Raw genomic sequence first — 16,244 nt, forward strand, 5'->3', positions numbered from 1 at the left:
TCACAGACCAGCCAAATCTACACAGGAAGATCATATCTCAAAAATAAAAAAGGCAGCCGGGCGTAATGGTGTATTCCTTTAATTTCAACACTCAGGAAGACAGAGACAGGCATATCTTTGAAATTGGAGCCTAGCCTGGTCTACAGAGCCAGCTCTCCCAGATAGCCGGTGCTATAGAGAGAAACTGTCTCAAAAAACAAAACAGGAAGATCGCCCTTTTGTCTGCGGGGTCCTTCAACCTCCAAGAGTCCTGTCCCTGTGCTGAGGACAACCTTTCAGACCGAACCTTCATTTGGCGATGGATGGAGATAGAGACAGAGACCCACATTAGAGCACTGGACTGAGCTCCCAAGGTCCAAATGAGGAGCAGAAGGAGGGAGAACATGAGCAAAGAAGTCAGGACAGCGAGGGGTGCACCCACCCACTGAGACAGTGGGGCTGATCTAATGGGAGCTCACCAAGGCCAGCTGGACTGGGACTGATGGAGCATGTGATCAAACCAGACGGACTCTCTGAACATGTTGGACAAGGAGGGATGACTGAGAAGCCAAGGACAATGGCACTGGGTTTTCATCCTACTGCATGTACTGGCTTTGTGGGAGCCTAGACTGTTTGGATGCTCACCTTCCTAGACCTGGATGGAGGGGGGAGGACCTTGGACTTCCCACAGGGCAGGAAACCCTGACTGCTCTTTGGACTGGAGGGGGAAGGAAAGGGGGAGTGGGGAGAAGGGGAGTGGGGAGGGGGGGGAGGGAAGTGGGAGGAGGTGGAAAATTTTAATAATAATAAATAATAATAATAAGGAAAAAAAGGAAAAGATAAATAAATAAAACAGTAATATAAAAAATTTTTAAACTAAAATAAAATGAAGGCCGGACAGTGGTGGCACGCGTCTTTAATTCCAGCACTCAGGAGGCAAAGGCAGGCAGATCTCTGTGAGTTCAAGACCAGCCTGGTCTACAAGAGCTAGTTCCAGGACAGGCTCAAAAGCTACAGAAAAATCCCTGTCCCCAAAACAACAAAAATAAGTAAATAAATAGATGGATGGATGAAATGGGATGAGGATTGCAAAAACATTAATATAAATAACTTCTAACTTCTATGTGACCATACCTTGTGCTTGGTACCCGTTCCGGTCTGTTTCCCAGTCTTTGTATAGGAAATCAAGTCCTGGATGTTGTCCTTGAATTGCTGTAGCAGCAGTGCCATGACAGGGCTGTCTTCACGATCTGGAGTACTCACAGACATGAAGTAGTACTTGTACGATAGTTGAGTGGGTTTATTGGGAACCTCAAGCATTTCCACAACCTAAAATGATCCAAATCAGAAGGAAGTAAGCCCTAGTAGAATAAGAACCAAAGTACATTCCCCATCTTATAGCAAGTGGAGTTTGGAATTATTTTTTAAAAATTTAAGAAAAAAATATATTTTTAAAAACCATTCTTCGTAAGTATACAATGTGTCTTCTAAATATTAGCAGTGGGAAAAAAGAATGTAAAGAGTAAAAGTAACAATAAACACAAGAAATGAGATAAATTATTGATGCTAGTTTTGTTTTATTTTGTTTTTTGAGACAGGATTTTGCTGTAGCTTTGGAGCTGTCCTGGAACTCACTCTGTAGACCAGGTTGGCCTCGAACTCACAGAGATCTGCCTGTTTCTGCCTCCCGATTGCTGGAATTAAAGGCGTGCGCAACCACCACTCAGATGGCATTCATATTTCTTATTATAAGCTGAAATAAAAATATATAAAAGTGTAGCCCATGCTGGCCTTGAACTGCCTCCAATTCCCAAGTGCTAGAAATAAAGACGTGTTGCCACCACACCCAGCTAAACCCCAAGTTTTGAACTGAAAAATGTTGTTTGCTCTGGGGACAACATAAAAAAGAAGCAGTGCCAAAATGGAATTAACCATGACAGTGCTATCCTAAATGCCTCCTCAGAGTACCAGTGAGGAGTCATGGGTTGTCTTTATTTTTGTGAAGAAGTAATAAGGACACTGAAAAATGGAGTTTCCTGTCCAAGGTCACACACTTTGGCATTTTTTCCTAGAAGTTAAACTGTTTGTTTAAGCCTTCCTCTTAGCCACTATGGCAGCTTAGAAATGTCAATATCTATCTTAAAAAAAAGACAGAGTATGAGGACATTAAGTGGCATGATAAATCTATATACCCTTACTGAGATAGAGAGTACAACTATACACTTAACCAAAACCAGTACCTTACAAATCTCAAGTCTGAGACAGCCTTGGTGGGTCAGGCCTTTAATCCAAAGTAGTTGGGAAGTTAGGGCAGGAAGATTACAAATGAGGATGCAGAGATAACTCAAGGTTAAGAGCACTGGTTCCAGTTCACAGCACCTATATGGCAGCTCACAACTGTCTATAACTCCAGACCCAGCTATCATACCTCTTCTTCAGTTTTCTATACACATATAGTACACAAACATACAAACATATAAAGGTTGTGTTCAAGGCTAACTTGTACAAGTTAGTGAAGCCTTGTCTCAAAAAAAAAAAAAAAAGAGGGGTTCCGTGGTAAATCACTTGACTAGCATGGGTGAATCATGGAGTTAATCCTAGCAGCACCCACTTAATAATAAACCTCATATACTAAAAAGCATAGATTTTCATAGTATATAATTAGATCACAACAGAGGTGACCAACAAATAGAAAGGGAGAAAAAAAAAGAAATTTTTGTTTTGTTTTGTTTTTTTATTTTTTTCAAGATAGGGTTTCTCTGTGTATCCCTGGCTGCCCTGGCACTCACTCTGTAGACCAGACCAGCCTCGAACTCACAGAGATCTGCCTGCCTCGTCCTCCCGAGTGCTGGGATTAGAGGCGTGTGCCACCACCACCAGTCCTTTCCTATTTTTAATGGTCACAGTAGCAGTTAATTTTTTTCTACTTAAGTTGACAAATCTAAAGGAAGTAGAGTAACCTGCAATCGGGTTTGATCTAAACCAATTTTTTGTTTTGCTACTGGGACACTGACACTAAAAGCTAGCTATTCATCGATGCTTACAAAATAAGTCCAGAAACTTAACAATATGTACCTACTTCAATTTTATTATGGGTGTGGCTGAGCCCAAAGCTCTATGAATATTTACAGTTTGGTTATTCATCATCACTAAGAAGACATGTAGCACAAGTAACTCAACAAAAACTAAAACCACCGATAGCCCTTCAGTACATGTCAAATCTACTTCCATACATGAGATTTTAAAATTCATAAAATGATAAAATTCATGTCAACAGTATACTCATTAACCTACTACATCAACAGCTCAGCCAGTACCTGGTATCAATTTAAGACGGTATATTGAAAAGGTACAATGGAAAACTTTAAAAATTCATTCCTATTCTTTAAGAAATCTTAGATTAATATTTTCAAACACCTTAGTTTTATCACAAATACTTACTTGTTGGTCACAGAAACTTAAGTGTGAAAATGTATTTATGGTAAGTTCTTAAAAAATAATTCTTAAATTCAAAAAAGTCAAAAAATTAGAAAATGATATGAAAACTCCAAGTTCTCAAAAAAATCTAGGAAGAATGAAAATATGAAAAAGAAGAAATATGCCATCAACAAAATACAGTATGCCATCAATAAAGGAGAAAATAAAGCTACTTTTAGCCAGTCTATATTTACACAAACTCATATTTAACTAAAACCAAGCTAGTATGTCTGATACCAAACTCCTCCAAATCTTCATAATAGTTATAGTTAATTGCATTCAAATGCTTGCATTTAACCAAAGAGATGCTTAGTTCCAATCAGGAACTAAGACTTCCTTGTCTAACATGAACAAAGCCTCCCCAACAACTTAGGCCTTATAATGGCAGAGGCAGTAGGGAGAGACAGAGGCTATCCTACATTTCCCAGCAGAGTCTTAACTACTTTTCTGCCTTCATTCGTATCCCCTGGGTTGAAAATCCCAATATGAACATCAGACACTAAGTAAAATTCATTTATAAATGAAATTAAACAAGACAGTTTTCTGAATACATCCATACATATTAAACTTGTTCACTACCAAACACGCTTGACATACTTACAATGTAGTACTGTGGAAGGCGGGTAAGTTTAATAAACAGCTTATTCTTAGAAAGGTTTCCAATGGGATGCGTTGAATAGTTGGAAAGATACAACGTTTCAGTGGTTATTGTAGGCAGATGTTTTATAGATTGTTTGCAACGCTGTTGTCCAAGCCAAAACCTTAATTTAAAAGATAATCCACATCATAAAACCATAACTTTTTGTGTTAACTGTATGCCACTAATTTCCAAATCAAATAAAACAAAAAAAAAAGACATTTAGTCAATGGACACACGATCAAATCAATAATTCATTTCTACAGTTTTGTATTTGGCTTCTAATTCTACTTATAGAGTAAGAAATGTAAATTGCACTGTGAATAATTTGATGGGGGGGTGAAGTATAAGCCTAAGATAAAAGCTACAGAATGGCAGATTTCCAATGCTTAAAGATAACTCAAACTAAAATCAGTATCTTTCCTAAGAAACCTGAGGAGAGCTGGGAGATGGTGGAACACACCTTTAATCCCAGGACTCAGGAGGCATAAACAGGAAGATCTCTGTGAGTTTGAGGCCAGCCTGGTCAACAGAGTGAGCTCCAGGGCAGCCATGAATACACAGAGAAAACCTGTCTCAGGAATTCCACACACAAAAATACTATAAAGTGGGTAGAACACACCAGCTGTTTAGTGTCTAACAGACAGCCCTGAAAATGTACATACATGTAAAAGTATATGGACTTAACTGGTTAGATTCAGGAATACAGATGTATATACATAAATGCATACAACAATTAGTGGGAAAAGGGAGCCAGGAATTTGAAGGGGATTGGGGCAGGATAAATGGGAAGGTTTGGAGGGAGTTATATTATAATATCAAAAATTAAATAAAAATTAATCTAAAGTGTTCATAAAACAAAACAAGAAACAAGAATAAAAACTATTTTTCTCTCATCACTGTAGATGTTAGCCTCATATTTTATAAAAATTATGTGTAAGTGCTTGGCATTAACTCCCCTCTTTCCTCCCTCCTTTTCAAGTCAAGACACTGGGTTTAACTTTGATGAGTTTACTATAGTACTTCTATAGATACTTATGTGACCACCCTTGTGGCTTCGATAACAAATAATCAAATATGTAAAAAAATGATAAAGGTCTCGTTCAGACCCTTACTGGTCCACAATGAGCTAAGTAACACAAAAAAATGACTTTCATAGCAGTACAGCAATGCCAAAGAGGCCAAACTATTGAGAACAAACTCGCTCCATTTACTGAATAAAGTAGAGGTCAATTTAGGGAAAAGTGCTCTCGGAAAGAACTACATGTGGTACAAATGGTGTGCTAACCATATGCATTGGAACTGTGTCAGAATATATTACACCTTATGGGTGGGGAGGCTGAGATAAGTGAAGATTATATTGCATCTTAAGGATAGTTTGCCAATTCACACAAAAGTGAAATGGTCAGGGAGGGTTTCCTTCGGTTTCTTTTGTTTGTTTTGGAGACATGTTCTGACCATGTAGCCTAGTGAACCTATAACTCACTATGTAGATTAAACTGGTCTCAAATTCACAGATCAGAATGTCGCTATTCCAGAGTCCGAAAAATGATTTTTCATCATTAAAACCCATCTGACATTTAATCATAACTTTTAAAGGATCAAGCGAAGGAATTAAGATAAACATTAAAAATGTATCATCATTTGCCTCACTTTGGGCAAGAGTTGCAAATGGATATCCATGCCATTCAAAATTCTTTGAGACTGTTATATCTACTAATGCTATTAAAAGAAAAACAAATAAGCATAAAAGGTACACATACTCAGTACAAATTAACTCACTCTCTCTGATTAGTTATATCTGCTCATCTACATATGGTACAAGCGAAAAACAAGCTCACTGCTACATTAAAAATCCTAAATAGCCAAGTGGTGGTGGCACACACTTTTAATCCTAGTGCTTGGGGGGAAGAAGCAAGTAAATCTCCTTGAGTTCAAGGCCAGCCTGAGCTACAGAGAATTCAAGGACAGTCAGAGATACACAGAAAAAACCCTGCCTCGAAAAACAAAACATAAGCCGGGCGATGGTGGCGCACGCCTTTAATCCCAGCAGAGGCAGGTGGATCTCTGTGAGTTCGAGACCAGCCTGGTCTACAGAGCTAGTTCCAGGACAGGCTCCAAAGCCACAGAGAAACCCTGTCTCGAAAAACCAAAAAAAAAAAAGAAAAAAGAAAAACAAAACATGCAAAATTAATATTATTATACAACGTATACATGTGGAATTACTATTTCTTTTTCTTTTTCCTTTTTTCCCTGGAACAAAGTTTTACTAAGCATCCAATTCATAATTCCCCTATCTCAATATCTTGAGGGTTGGGACAGGAGGTTTTTACTTACATTCCTAAGCTTATTATTTCATCCTTGACTTTTTGTTATGATTCTGAGGACCAAAAAATTTCTATGTGAGCTCTATACTAATTTCCTATAAATATTTTGAATGAAAAATGTGCAGCTTCTATAATTATTTTCCTAGGATATATATGTTTGATATTATTGGAGTATATGTAACTTTGTCTCTCAATTCAATACTTTAAAAAGTGGTTTATATTTTGTATGTGAGTTGTTTGGGATTTTTGATTTGGTTTGGTCTTTTGTGGATTAGAGCCCTCTCTATATGGCTGGCCTGGAACTCAATATGGAGACCAGGTTGAACTCGAATTCAGTATATTCCTGCCTCTGCCAAATACCAGAATTAGAGGCATGTGCCACGATGCCCAGCTGTTTCTTTTATTAGAATCTGGTTTTGTTGTATAATACAAAAAAAAATCCTGTGAACCAGATGCTCAATATTATTAATAATTAAGGCAAAGTATGATACATTGTCACAAGGTACCTCCTTGCACCAAAGACAATAACAAGTGTTAAAAAAAAAAACCCAAAACAGAAACCCTCATATGCTGACTGGCAAAGTGGCACAGCTACTTTGGAAAGCAGTTTGGGAATTTCTTTCAAAAGCCAAACATAATTTTTATTCTCTATATCAGCAATTCCACTGTTAAGTTTTGATCAAAGAGGAATGAAAATTTAAGATCACACAGGACTGTAGTTGAACAAAATGTTATTCAAATCAGCCAAGAAGTGGTAACAACTCAGTTTACTACACCCAGGCCAGACAATGGTGGTGCACACTTTTAAACGCCTTTAATTCCAGCACTTGGAAGGCAGAGGCAGGCAGATTTCTGTGAGTTGGAGGCCAACCTAGTCTACAAAGAGAGTTCTAGGACAGACTCCAAAACTACAGAGAAACCCTGTCTCGAAAGAAAGAAAGAAAGAAAGGAAGGAAGGAAGGAAGGAAGGAAGGAAGGAAGGAAGGAAGGAAGGAAGGAAGGAAGGAAGGAAGGAAGGGAAAAAAGAAAAGACAAGAAACCCTGTCTCAAGGAGAGAAAAAAAAGTTTGTCAGAGCTGTCATAATGGAACCTTAGTGTAACCAAAGTGCAATCATCTCTGGTTTTGCTAACAGGGTAATGATTTTGAAACTAAATGACAACGTTAGAGAAAAAAGGAACAACTGTTCTGATGCTGGGTTTGCTAAGAGATTAATACTACAAAGATTCTGGATAAGCGCTAAGCAGTGGTGGCGCACATCTTTAATCCCAGCACTCACAGGCAGAGGTAGGTGGATCTCTGTGAGTTCGAGACCAGCCTGATCTACAAAGCTAGTTCTAGGACAGGCTCCAAAGCTACACAGAGAAACCCTGTCTCAGAAAACAAAATAATTCTGGCTAAGAACAAATAGCATTCAATTAGAGGACGTGTTACAAATATTAATTAAGTGATGTTTGAAGTGCTTGTTCAGAGAAAATATGGAGAGGAATGATAGTTCAGTGCCATAGCCCTCTGACTAACATTGGATCTAGAGGATCTCATATGAACACTGCCATCCTGGATGCATTCCAAGGAACCAAAAGATGTTCAAGTTTCATGTCATAAACTTTAAGGACAGTGACAGATTAAGACTAATGATGGAGATGAAAATAAATCCTGTTAAGATAGTTTTCCCTTTCAGTCTTGAGCTACATTAAGTAAGCTTACTTAAGTTGTTGAATCCAAGGGATGATCCGCTTCATATCGTCATTCACAGATTTTTCCATGTCCTCCAGAGTGGCCTGGTCTACAGAATAAAGAATTCATTAATTAACTGCTTATAAGACAAACAAAATCCTTATCTGTATAGCCACAGTTTAAATGAAAACTATTTTTTTAGGCAGAAACCCATGTTGTAGTTGAGTGAGAAAATAAACTAAATCCATCAGGAGCTGTCAATCAACTTGCTTTTTCTCCTTCACATTTCACTGGCAAGAGCAGGTAGCAAACACATGAATAGTGCTTGGAACTTTGAGAGTTTTAACTATTTTATGAGTTAAATAGCATTTGCACCTTATATCTACTTAACACTCATAAAATTAATTTTTAAAAAGTGCAGCCTACTGAAATACTGCTTTTAACACCATACAAATGATCAAGCATACATAGGGAAAACCTCTTGCCCAAACTGGCTTTCTAAAGACCAATCCAAATTTTTAATGACAGTAGAAATATTAATAAGGCACAAAATGATTTCAACTAACTAGATAAAAATATATATAAAATGACAAATAAAAACTATTGTGGTATACTATGCCACAGCCTCGCCTCTCAATTCTTATACTGAAGTCCTTATCTTCAAATGCTGTGCTGTTCAAAGGCAGCCTTTGTGAAGTAGCTAGGTTTTTCAGAAGGGGTCATGAAGCGAGGACAATTAGCATCTCTATAGAGCAGTTTTCAACCTGTGGGTCACACCCTCTTTCAGATGGGGGTCATATCAGAAATATCATATCAGAAATTTATATTACAACTCATAACAGTAGCAAAATGACAGTTATGAAATAATAATAAAAATAATTTTATAGTTGGGGGTCAACACAACATGAGGAACTGTATTCAAGGGTCGCAGCATTAGAAAAATTGAGAACTATTGCTCTAAAGGAATAATGGAAAGGAGAGTGCGCACCCCCTGGGAAGGGCATGAAGAGAAGAGCCTAGGAGTCAGGAATTAAGCTCACACTAAAACTAACACCACTAACACCTACATTAATATTGTACAGTCCCCACAACTGTGAGAAAATACTTTCTACTCTATCTTGTTATAGCATCTTTGCTTGCATACAAAAAAATTTTCTGCCTCTTTTCAATTGTATGTGCTTTTTTTGAATATGCACTATTAATGATTGAGGAAATAGCTAAAGAAAAGGTTTCGAGAATCAAAGGGCACACAGAAGTATGTGAGCTGGTGCAACAGTGGCTAAGGCATGGCTGCAGCCAGCTGGTACAAGTCAGTAGTGGGCCACAAGACCACCCTCCCAGCTAGAGGTACTGTGCAGTACATTGCACCCTGGGAGCCAGCTGATCTTTCACTGCACTCCCTCTGACTCATTGGTAATATCTCAGTAGAGACTCCTTATAGTACACTTCTTGAGGAATAGGAAGCTAAGTCATACACATGCATGCATCTCCATCCACACTGACCAAGCTAATTGCCAGAATGGTTAGGGCTGCATGATGGTATCAAGTAATTGGTCAAGCACAAGAAGTAAGATCATTGTGGTTTTCCTTTTCAGTGGATACAGGATAGGGAGTGGCAAGCATGAACTCAAAGCTGTGTTCAAAAGATCTGGAACACAGAGTTATTTATAAACTTTGTGGGGGTCTGGAGAGATGGCTCAGCGGTTAAGAGTATTGCCTGCTCTTCCAAAGGTCCTGAGTTCAATTCCCAGCAACCACATGGTGGCTCACAAACATCTGTAATGAGATCTGGTGCCCTCTTCTGGCCTGCAGACATACACACAGATAGAATATTGTATACATAATAAATAAATAAATATTTTTTTAAAAAAACTTTGTGATGGCACCTACTACTGGTTCTTCCACTCTAGCAGCCCATCAATGGCAAGGAATTTACAACCATATGTTAACTAATATACAGGATTTTCCATGGCTTTGATGAATTGGCTGTGTGCTTGTCTCCTTCCTGATGGAAGAAAAACTAAGCATAAAGATATTTACCTAGGTCTCTAGTGCCTACCTGTATCAACGTGGAGCACCTTGTGCCTTCATAATAAAAATAAAGACCTCAATGACATTAGTTATAATTTTTTAATGAATTAATTTATAGTTTCCCCTCCCTGCTCTCGTCACAGCCTCCTCCTCATCAATAGTCATAAAAGCTTTAATACTGGGTGCTCAACTAATTAACCTTAACTGCCTTATTGACCAGTTATGCCTTGGATCACTGCCTCCCTTAGGAGGCATTTCATGGTACCCTATCTATCCCACATTGACTTTCTTGTCATTGGTATTTCTGTACCTAAATCCCTATCATTGTTCTAATCCAGACAACTAGAGGGTCAGCCATAGCATGATAAATACATAGCTTATTGCTTCTTAGATCAGTGACATGGTTCCCAAAGATGTCAGCACTGTTGTTGTTGCCTCAAAGCCAAGTGTACTATCCAGTTTGCTGCAGTGACTCACCAGCTTCAAGGTCAGCAGCTTCCTACTGAGGTAGTTGGTGGACCTAGCCAAAATGTTGTGAGCTGTGGGTAAGCTACCTGACACAGCCATTGCTGAGGCCTGGGCTTACTTGAATCATACCTCATCTGATGTATGCCAAATGTGCCCTTGTTCACTGATGTATGAGGGAAGAGACGGAGAAAGGAAAGTCAATGAGAAAATGGCTACCCTAGAGAAGATTATTTTGGAGCAAATAATGATGAGGGAAAGGATGAAGAATATTAACTAGATGATGTAATTGCAGTGCTTTTCTGGAATCACCGGCTGTTATGTGAAACTATCTGTGGTATCCGGAGAAACAAAAGTGATGTTTCTATTTAAATGTGTATTATTGGGGGGGGGGGGCGAGAGATCTTTAAACAAACTACTGCCATATGCCATTAACTCTCACTAATATGCGATTCAAAGTCCTCTTTTCCATGAGCTGATAAAATATTTTTTAAAACTATACCTATTTGGGGGTTGGAGAGATGGCTCAGTGGTTAAGAGCATTGACTGCTCTTCCAGAGGTCCTGAGTTCCATTCCCAGCAACCATATGGTGGCTCACAACCACCTGTAGTAAGATCTGGTGCCAACTTCTGTCTGCAGGAACACACGCAGGCAGAACATTGTATACATAATAAATAAATAAAATTAAAAAAGAAACAGTTTCAGAACTGCCCAATTGTAAACTCGAAAAAAGAAAAAAAAAATTATACCTATTTAGCCAGGTTTGGATACAATTCTTTAACCCCAACTTGGAAAGCAGAGATCTCTAAAAATTCAAAGCATGCCTGGTCTACGTAGCAAGTTCCAGGCCAGAGCTACATACCATCTCAAACGAATAAATAACAAAGTTGTTTACCTTTATAGATACATGACAGAATCAGAAAATCCTTAATCAATTTCTTTTGTTTAGTATTACTTGCAAATGGAAAGCATGATTTCACATTCAGGAACATTGTTTTAAAAGTCATAGAAAAATGCTTTTGTTCCTAGTATATATATATATATATCATTTGAGAATACCCACTCAGCAACAGAACAAGTAGAAAACAAAGTTTAGGGCTGGGAATATAGTTAAGTTCAAACACTTGCCTAGAAGTTAAACTTTCATTTCTAAGTTAAGGCCAGAGACAAAAATTCTTCCAGGGCTCGATATACCATACCAAGTCATTATACAGTTATACTGTCATGAGCATGTTCTCTAATCACAAATTAGATTAGCAATTCCTAGTAGTCATTTTTATGTCAATTATTAGTAGTGAAATGTAAACTGAATTCCTGGATAAATAATGCAAAAACCATCAACCGTCAAAGTTATTTTTTAATATTTATTTATTTACTTATTTATTTATTTATTTATTATGTATACAATATTACAATATTCTTTCTGCATTATGCCTGAAGCACTAGACCTTATTACAGATGGTTGTGAACCACCATGTGGTTGCTGGGAATTGAACTCAGGACCTTTGGAAGAGCAGGCAATGCTCTTAACCGCTGAGCCATCTCTCCGGTCCCCAATCAAAGTTATTTTTTATATAATAAACAAATTTAACTTCTGATACAAATAAAAATTCAAATTAGACTTAAGAATTCCAAGTACAAGATGTAAGGCAGAAGCCGGGCGATGGTGGCGCACGCCTTTAATCCCAGCACTCGGGAGGCAGAGGCAGGCGGATCTCTGTGAGTTCGAGACCAGCCTGGTCTACAGAGCTAGTTCCAGGACAGGCTCCAAAGCCACAGAGAAACCCTGTCTTGAAAAACCAAAAAGAAAAAAAGATGTAAGGCAGTTCATTATTCCTTCCACACTTACTTTCAACACTGCACACACTACGCCTTCCTACACATTATAGCAGTTCATTTTTTTTTTTTTGAATTTTTCGAAACAGGGTTTCTCTGTAGCTTTGGTTCCTGTCCTGGAACTAGCTCTTGTAGACCAGGCTGGTCTCGAACTCACAGAGATCCGCCTGCCTCTGCCTCCCAAGTGCTGGGATTAAAGGCGTGCGCCACCACCGCCCGGCTATAGCAGTTCATTTTTATTTTGCATTTAAAAAAAAACACATTTTCCGTGGGTGAGAGATGACTCGGAGTTAAGAGCAATTGTTGCTTTTGCATAAGACCCAGGGGTTCAATTCCCAAGACCCACATGGTGGTTCAAAGTTATCGGTAACAACAAGTTCCAGGGGATCTGATGCCCTCTCTGACCTCTGTGAGTACCAGGCACGCATGTGGTACACATACATACATGCAGGCAAAACACACACATACATAAATTCTTACATTGAGTGACTACATTTAGTAACTTACCAAGTCCATAAAGCATCAATTGGAACATTCCAGAATGCAAATCTACAAAAATGTGTAGGCACTCCGAAGTACCACAGGGCTCCAATATGGGAACAATAAGAGCTGGAAGCGCAGTCTCTATAGAGGCTGAACAGTTGAGAATTAAAAATTATTTTTCAATCTGAATATTCTCATAAAATTATTTTGCAATTTTTGTTAAAAATTGGGGATTTTTGTTATTGTTCTGATAGCAAAGAACCCGTGTTTTTTAAGAAACACTTAACAGGTATTCAGCATTACATGGAATTCTTGTTCTCATTTGCATACCTACTTTTCAAATCCAAGATGAGATGAGAATGTAGACAGCCAAACTTCTAAAGCTTACAATACACTAAGTCTACAAGTTTCGTGGTATTTCCTATTAACTTGTCCTTTATTCCCTCAATCAAGGATAATGAAACCCAGTAACTCAAAGCACAGTAAGCACCACTCAGATTGGGGATCGCAGAAGTCCTGCCGTAATGACACACCTCAAAAGGGCAGCCTTTCAGGAAACATCACTCCTCTGTGTTATTTTGTCAAATAAGGACATTAGCTTCTCCTCACCACCAGTCATTGGGAGCCAAACACAAATGGACATAAAATAAAGATAAGTAATTTTTAAAAAGAGAAAGAAAAAAAGGGGGTAGCTTCTTATGATCTTGTAATTAAGATTACTGACAATTAACAGACACACCCAGAAAAAACATTTAACCAATACATTCAAGATTCTGGACCATCGCCCTTTACTTCCTAAGGCCCACAATTCCATTTTTGCTTAGTTTCCCTACCCTATACTTAATGTTAGGACCCCCTGGTGGGAAGAAAGAGGGTGTGGACAAGAGGACAAGACCCAACACAGAAGCCTCATCAGGTTAGGCCAGGAAGCCCTGATAAAGTGATTGGCAGTTCTACCCACTCAGCAGAGGACTGCATTCTCAGCTGGGCATTTGCTTAGAGAATGATTCCACCTATGTGATGAGTCTGCAGTAGACATGAGGTCCATTTTCTCACTCATGTCTTGAAGGACTGTGATTGGTTGCCATTTTGAGATGAGGCACGCACTCTTCTGCATGGAACAATCACAAGTCAAAGGGCCTGGGGGACAATATGCCACAGCCTCTGGGTAGGAGAACTGCAGTGTAGGGCAGTTGTGATACCAGGAGAGCCAAAGTTCATGCACCAGGAGGCTTGAGTGTTGAAAGGTCTGGTGGTCGATGGTAATAACAGACCCCAATCATCTAAGGATAGAGTCTCACAGGCCCTGAGCCCAAGGTCAGCAGGCAGCCTAACCTCTGTAGTCACCTGTCTGCTGCAAGGTTCTCTGCTGGTGGAACTGAGAACTCTGAAGCTCAGATCCAGAGCAGAGGTCTCTCAACTTGTGCAGCCTCCTCCCTCCCAAAGGGTGTTCAATGCAGTATTCAAAGCACTGCAACACCATAGTCTTGCAGCATAGATGTCACTGCTCTGCATTCAAGAGACACCCCTTGACTTGAACATGGTCAATCCAGGGTGTACAAACTGGGGATTCTCTGGAGTACGGGACAAGCTGCATGACCCACAGACTGAAAATCTAAGACTGGCCAGCAGAGGTTTCTTGTATACAAAGAAGGGAGGCTCCTAAAATGAAGACAGTTCTGTTCACACATCTGACTCATCCAGGCTCAGCAACCTCCTAAATGATAGGAAAAAGAAGAGACTCCAACTTCAATTGACCACCCCTTCCACCTGGAAGAATCCAATATTAGAGTAGCCAGAAAAAAAGGTGCTAGTACTTTGTCATTTAGTTCCCCCCTCCTTTTCTCAAACTGTTTCCTTTTATTATAATTTCAGTATTATTTTTATTTTATGTAAGGGAGGGGCTTGAGACAGGCTCTTGCTATGTAACCCAAATGATCTTGAGTTCATTATGTAGTCTGGCTGGTCTTGAACTTCAGATCCTCCAGCCTCAGCTTTATGAGTGCTAGCATTTTAAGTGTCAACTGCCATACTGAGTCTTTAAAAAAAAAAACAACAACAAATAATAGGTAAATATTTGAATTTTTATTGCTCTTATTATTAAAGAAAAATAGGCACAAAATATATATACACTACAGATTTCAAAAGCTATATAATAGTGAAAAGTTCCCTCCCATTAAAAGTCTTGTTTCTTTTTTATTCTTCTTACATTTATGTAATTTTGTTTATGCATTTTTCTTTAAATGTGCAATATTTTCCCTTCTTTTTCTTTTTTGTCTTCCTAACATTTACCTTTCTTCTTTTTAATTTTGGTTTGATTTTCTTTTGACCTTTATTTTATTCATTTACTATTTTTACTTTTATCTTAAATAAAATTTAAGGTGATAGTTTACCATTCTGTTATTTTCTGTTCTATGGTCACTGGTGTTATACTACTTGGCATTAATCTATTTTTAAGTGTTTTCCCATATCAGGCTTGATTTAATATTATAGCACCTTGTTTTGTCATCTCTGAATGATAGTTGAGATTGACTGCTCAAGAGAAGGTTTCTCAGTAAGAAATTCCCCCAATACAACTGTAAAAGATAACCCATACAGACTGGGTGCATAAAGAACGATGAAAAAGCAAAGCAACATGGCACATACAAAATATTCTAACTCTTTAATTAGCAAATCCAAAGATACTGAGGTAGCTCCAATACTGAACAAATAATTCCAAAGTCTGTCTGTAAAAATTATTTTTAAAATCTAGTAAGCAGATAAATTAAGGAAGATGTGAAATTAGCAACACTGATGAGATGCTCAACAAAGAGAGTAGGAGAAAAAAATAAAACTGCTAGTAGAAATAAAAAACTAAATAAATCAAAAGAAAACCACAGTGGAAAGTTTCATCAGTACACTAAAATCAAGGAGCTGGCTATGACTCAGTAGTTAAAAGCACTTGTTCCTCTTGCAGTGGAACCAGATCCCGTTCCTAACACCCACATGATGGCTCACAACTATTCCTTATCCCCAGTTCTAAGGGATCCAAGGCCTTCATCTGACCTCTGAAAGCACCAGGAGGCACTCACAATAAACATGAAAACAAAATATTCATACACATAAATTTGAAAAAATTAAATAAAAATTAGAAAAAAAATCAGACAGAAATCACAATACAAGAATGAAGAAATTCTATCAGACATCAAAGAATTAAATAAATAGACCAGCATGACTAAAAAGCTAAATTAAGAATCCATGGATTGGGGCTGGAGAGATGGCTCAGTGGTTAAGAGCATTGCCTGCTCTTCCAAAGGTCCTGAGTTCAATTCCCGGCAACCACATGGTGGCTCA

The 16,244-nt window shown here is 38.4% G+C and overlaps 1 protein-coding gene across 3 annotated transcripts in view; it reads right to left on the minus strand.

Moving 5' to 3' along the window:
* Med14 (mediator complex subunit 14) overlaps positions 1–16,244 on the minus strand; it is a 105,177-nt gene that overhangs the window by 42,801 nt on the left and 46,132 nt on the right. For all 3 annotated transcript variants that reach the window (XM_026781988.1, XM_005352858.3, XM_026781987.1), the window contains exons 11-14: positions 12,936–13,061; positions 8,126–8,204; positions 4,058–4,217; positions 1,114–1,308 (exon numbers count right to left, since the gene is read on the minus strand). In XM_026781988.1, coding sequence (XP_026637789.1) covers positions 1,114–1,308; positions 4,058–4,217; positions 8,126–8,204; positions 12,936–13,061 — 560 coding nt within the window. The remainder of the gene's footprint in view (positions 1–1,113; positions 1,309–4,057; positions 4,218–8,125; positions 8,205–12,935; positions 13,062–16,244) is intronic.

This window comes from Microtus ochrogaster, chromosome 10 (genome assembly GCF_000317375.1).
Source record: "Microtus ochrogaster isolate Prairie Vole_2 chromosome 10, MicOch1.0, whole genome shotgun sequence".
Lineage (NCBI taxonomy): Eukaryota > Metazoa > Chordata > Mammalia > Rodentia > Cricetidae > Microtus > Microtus ochrogaster.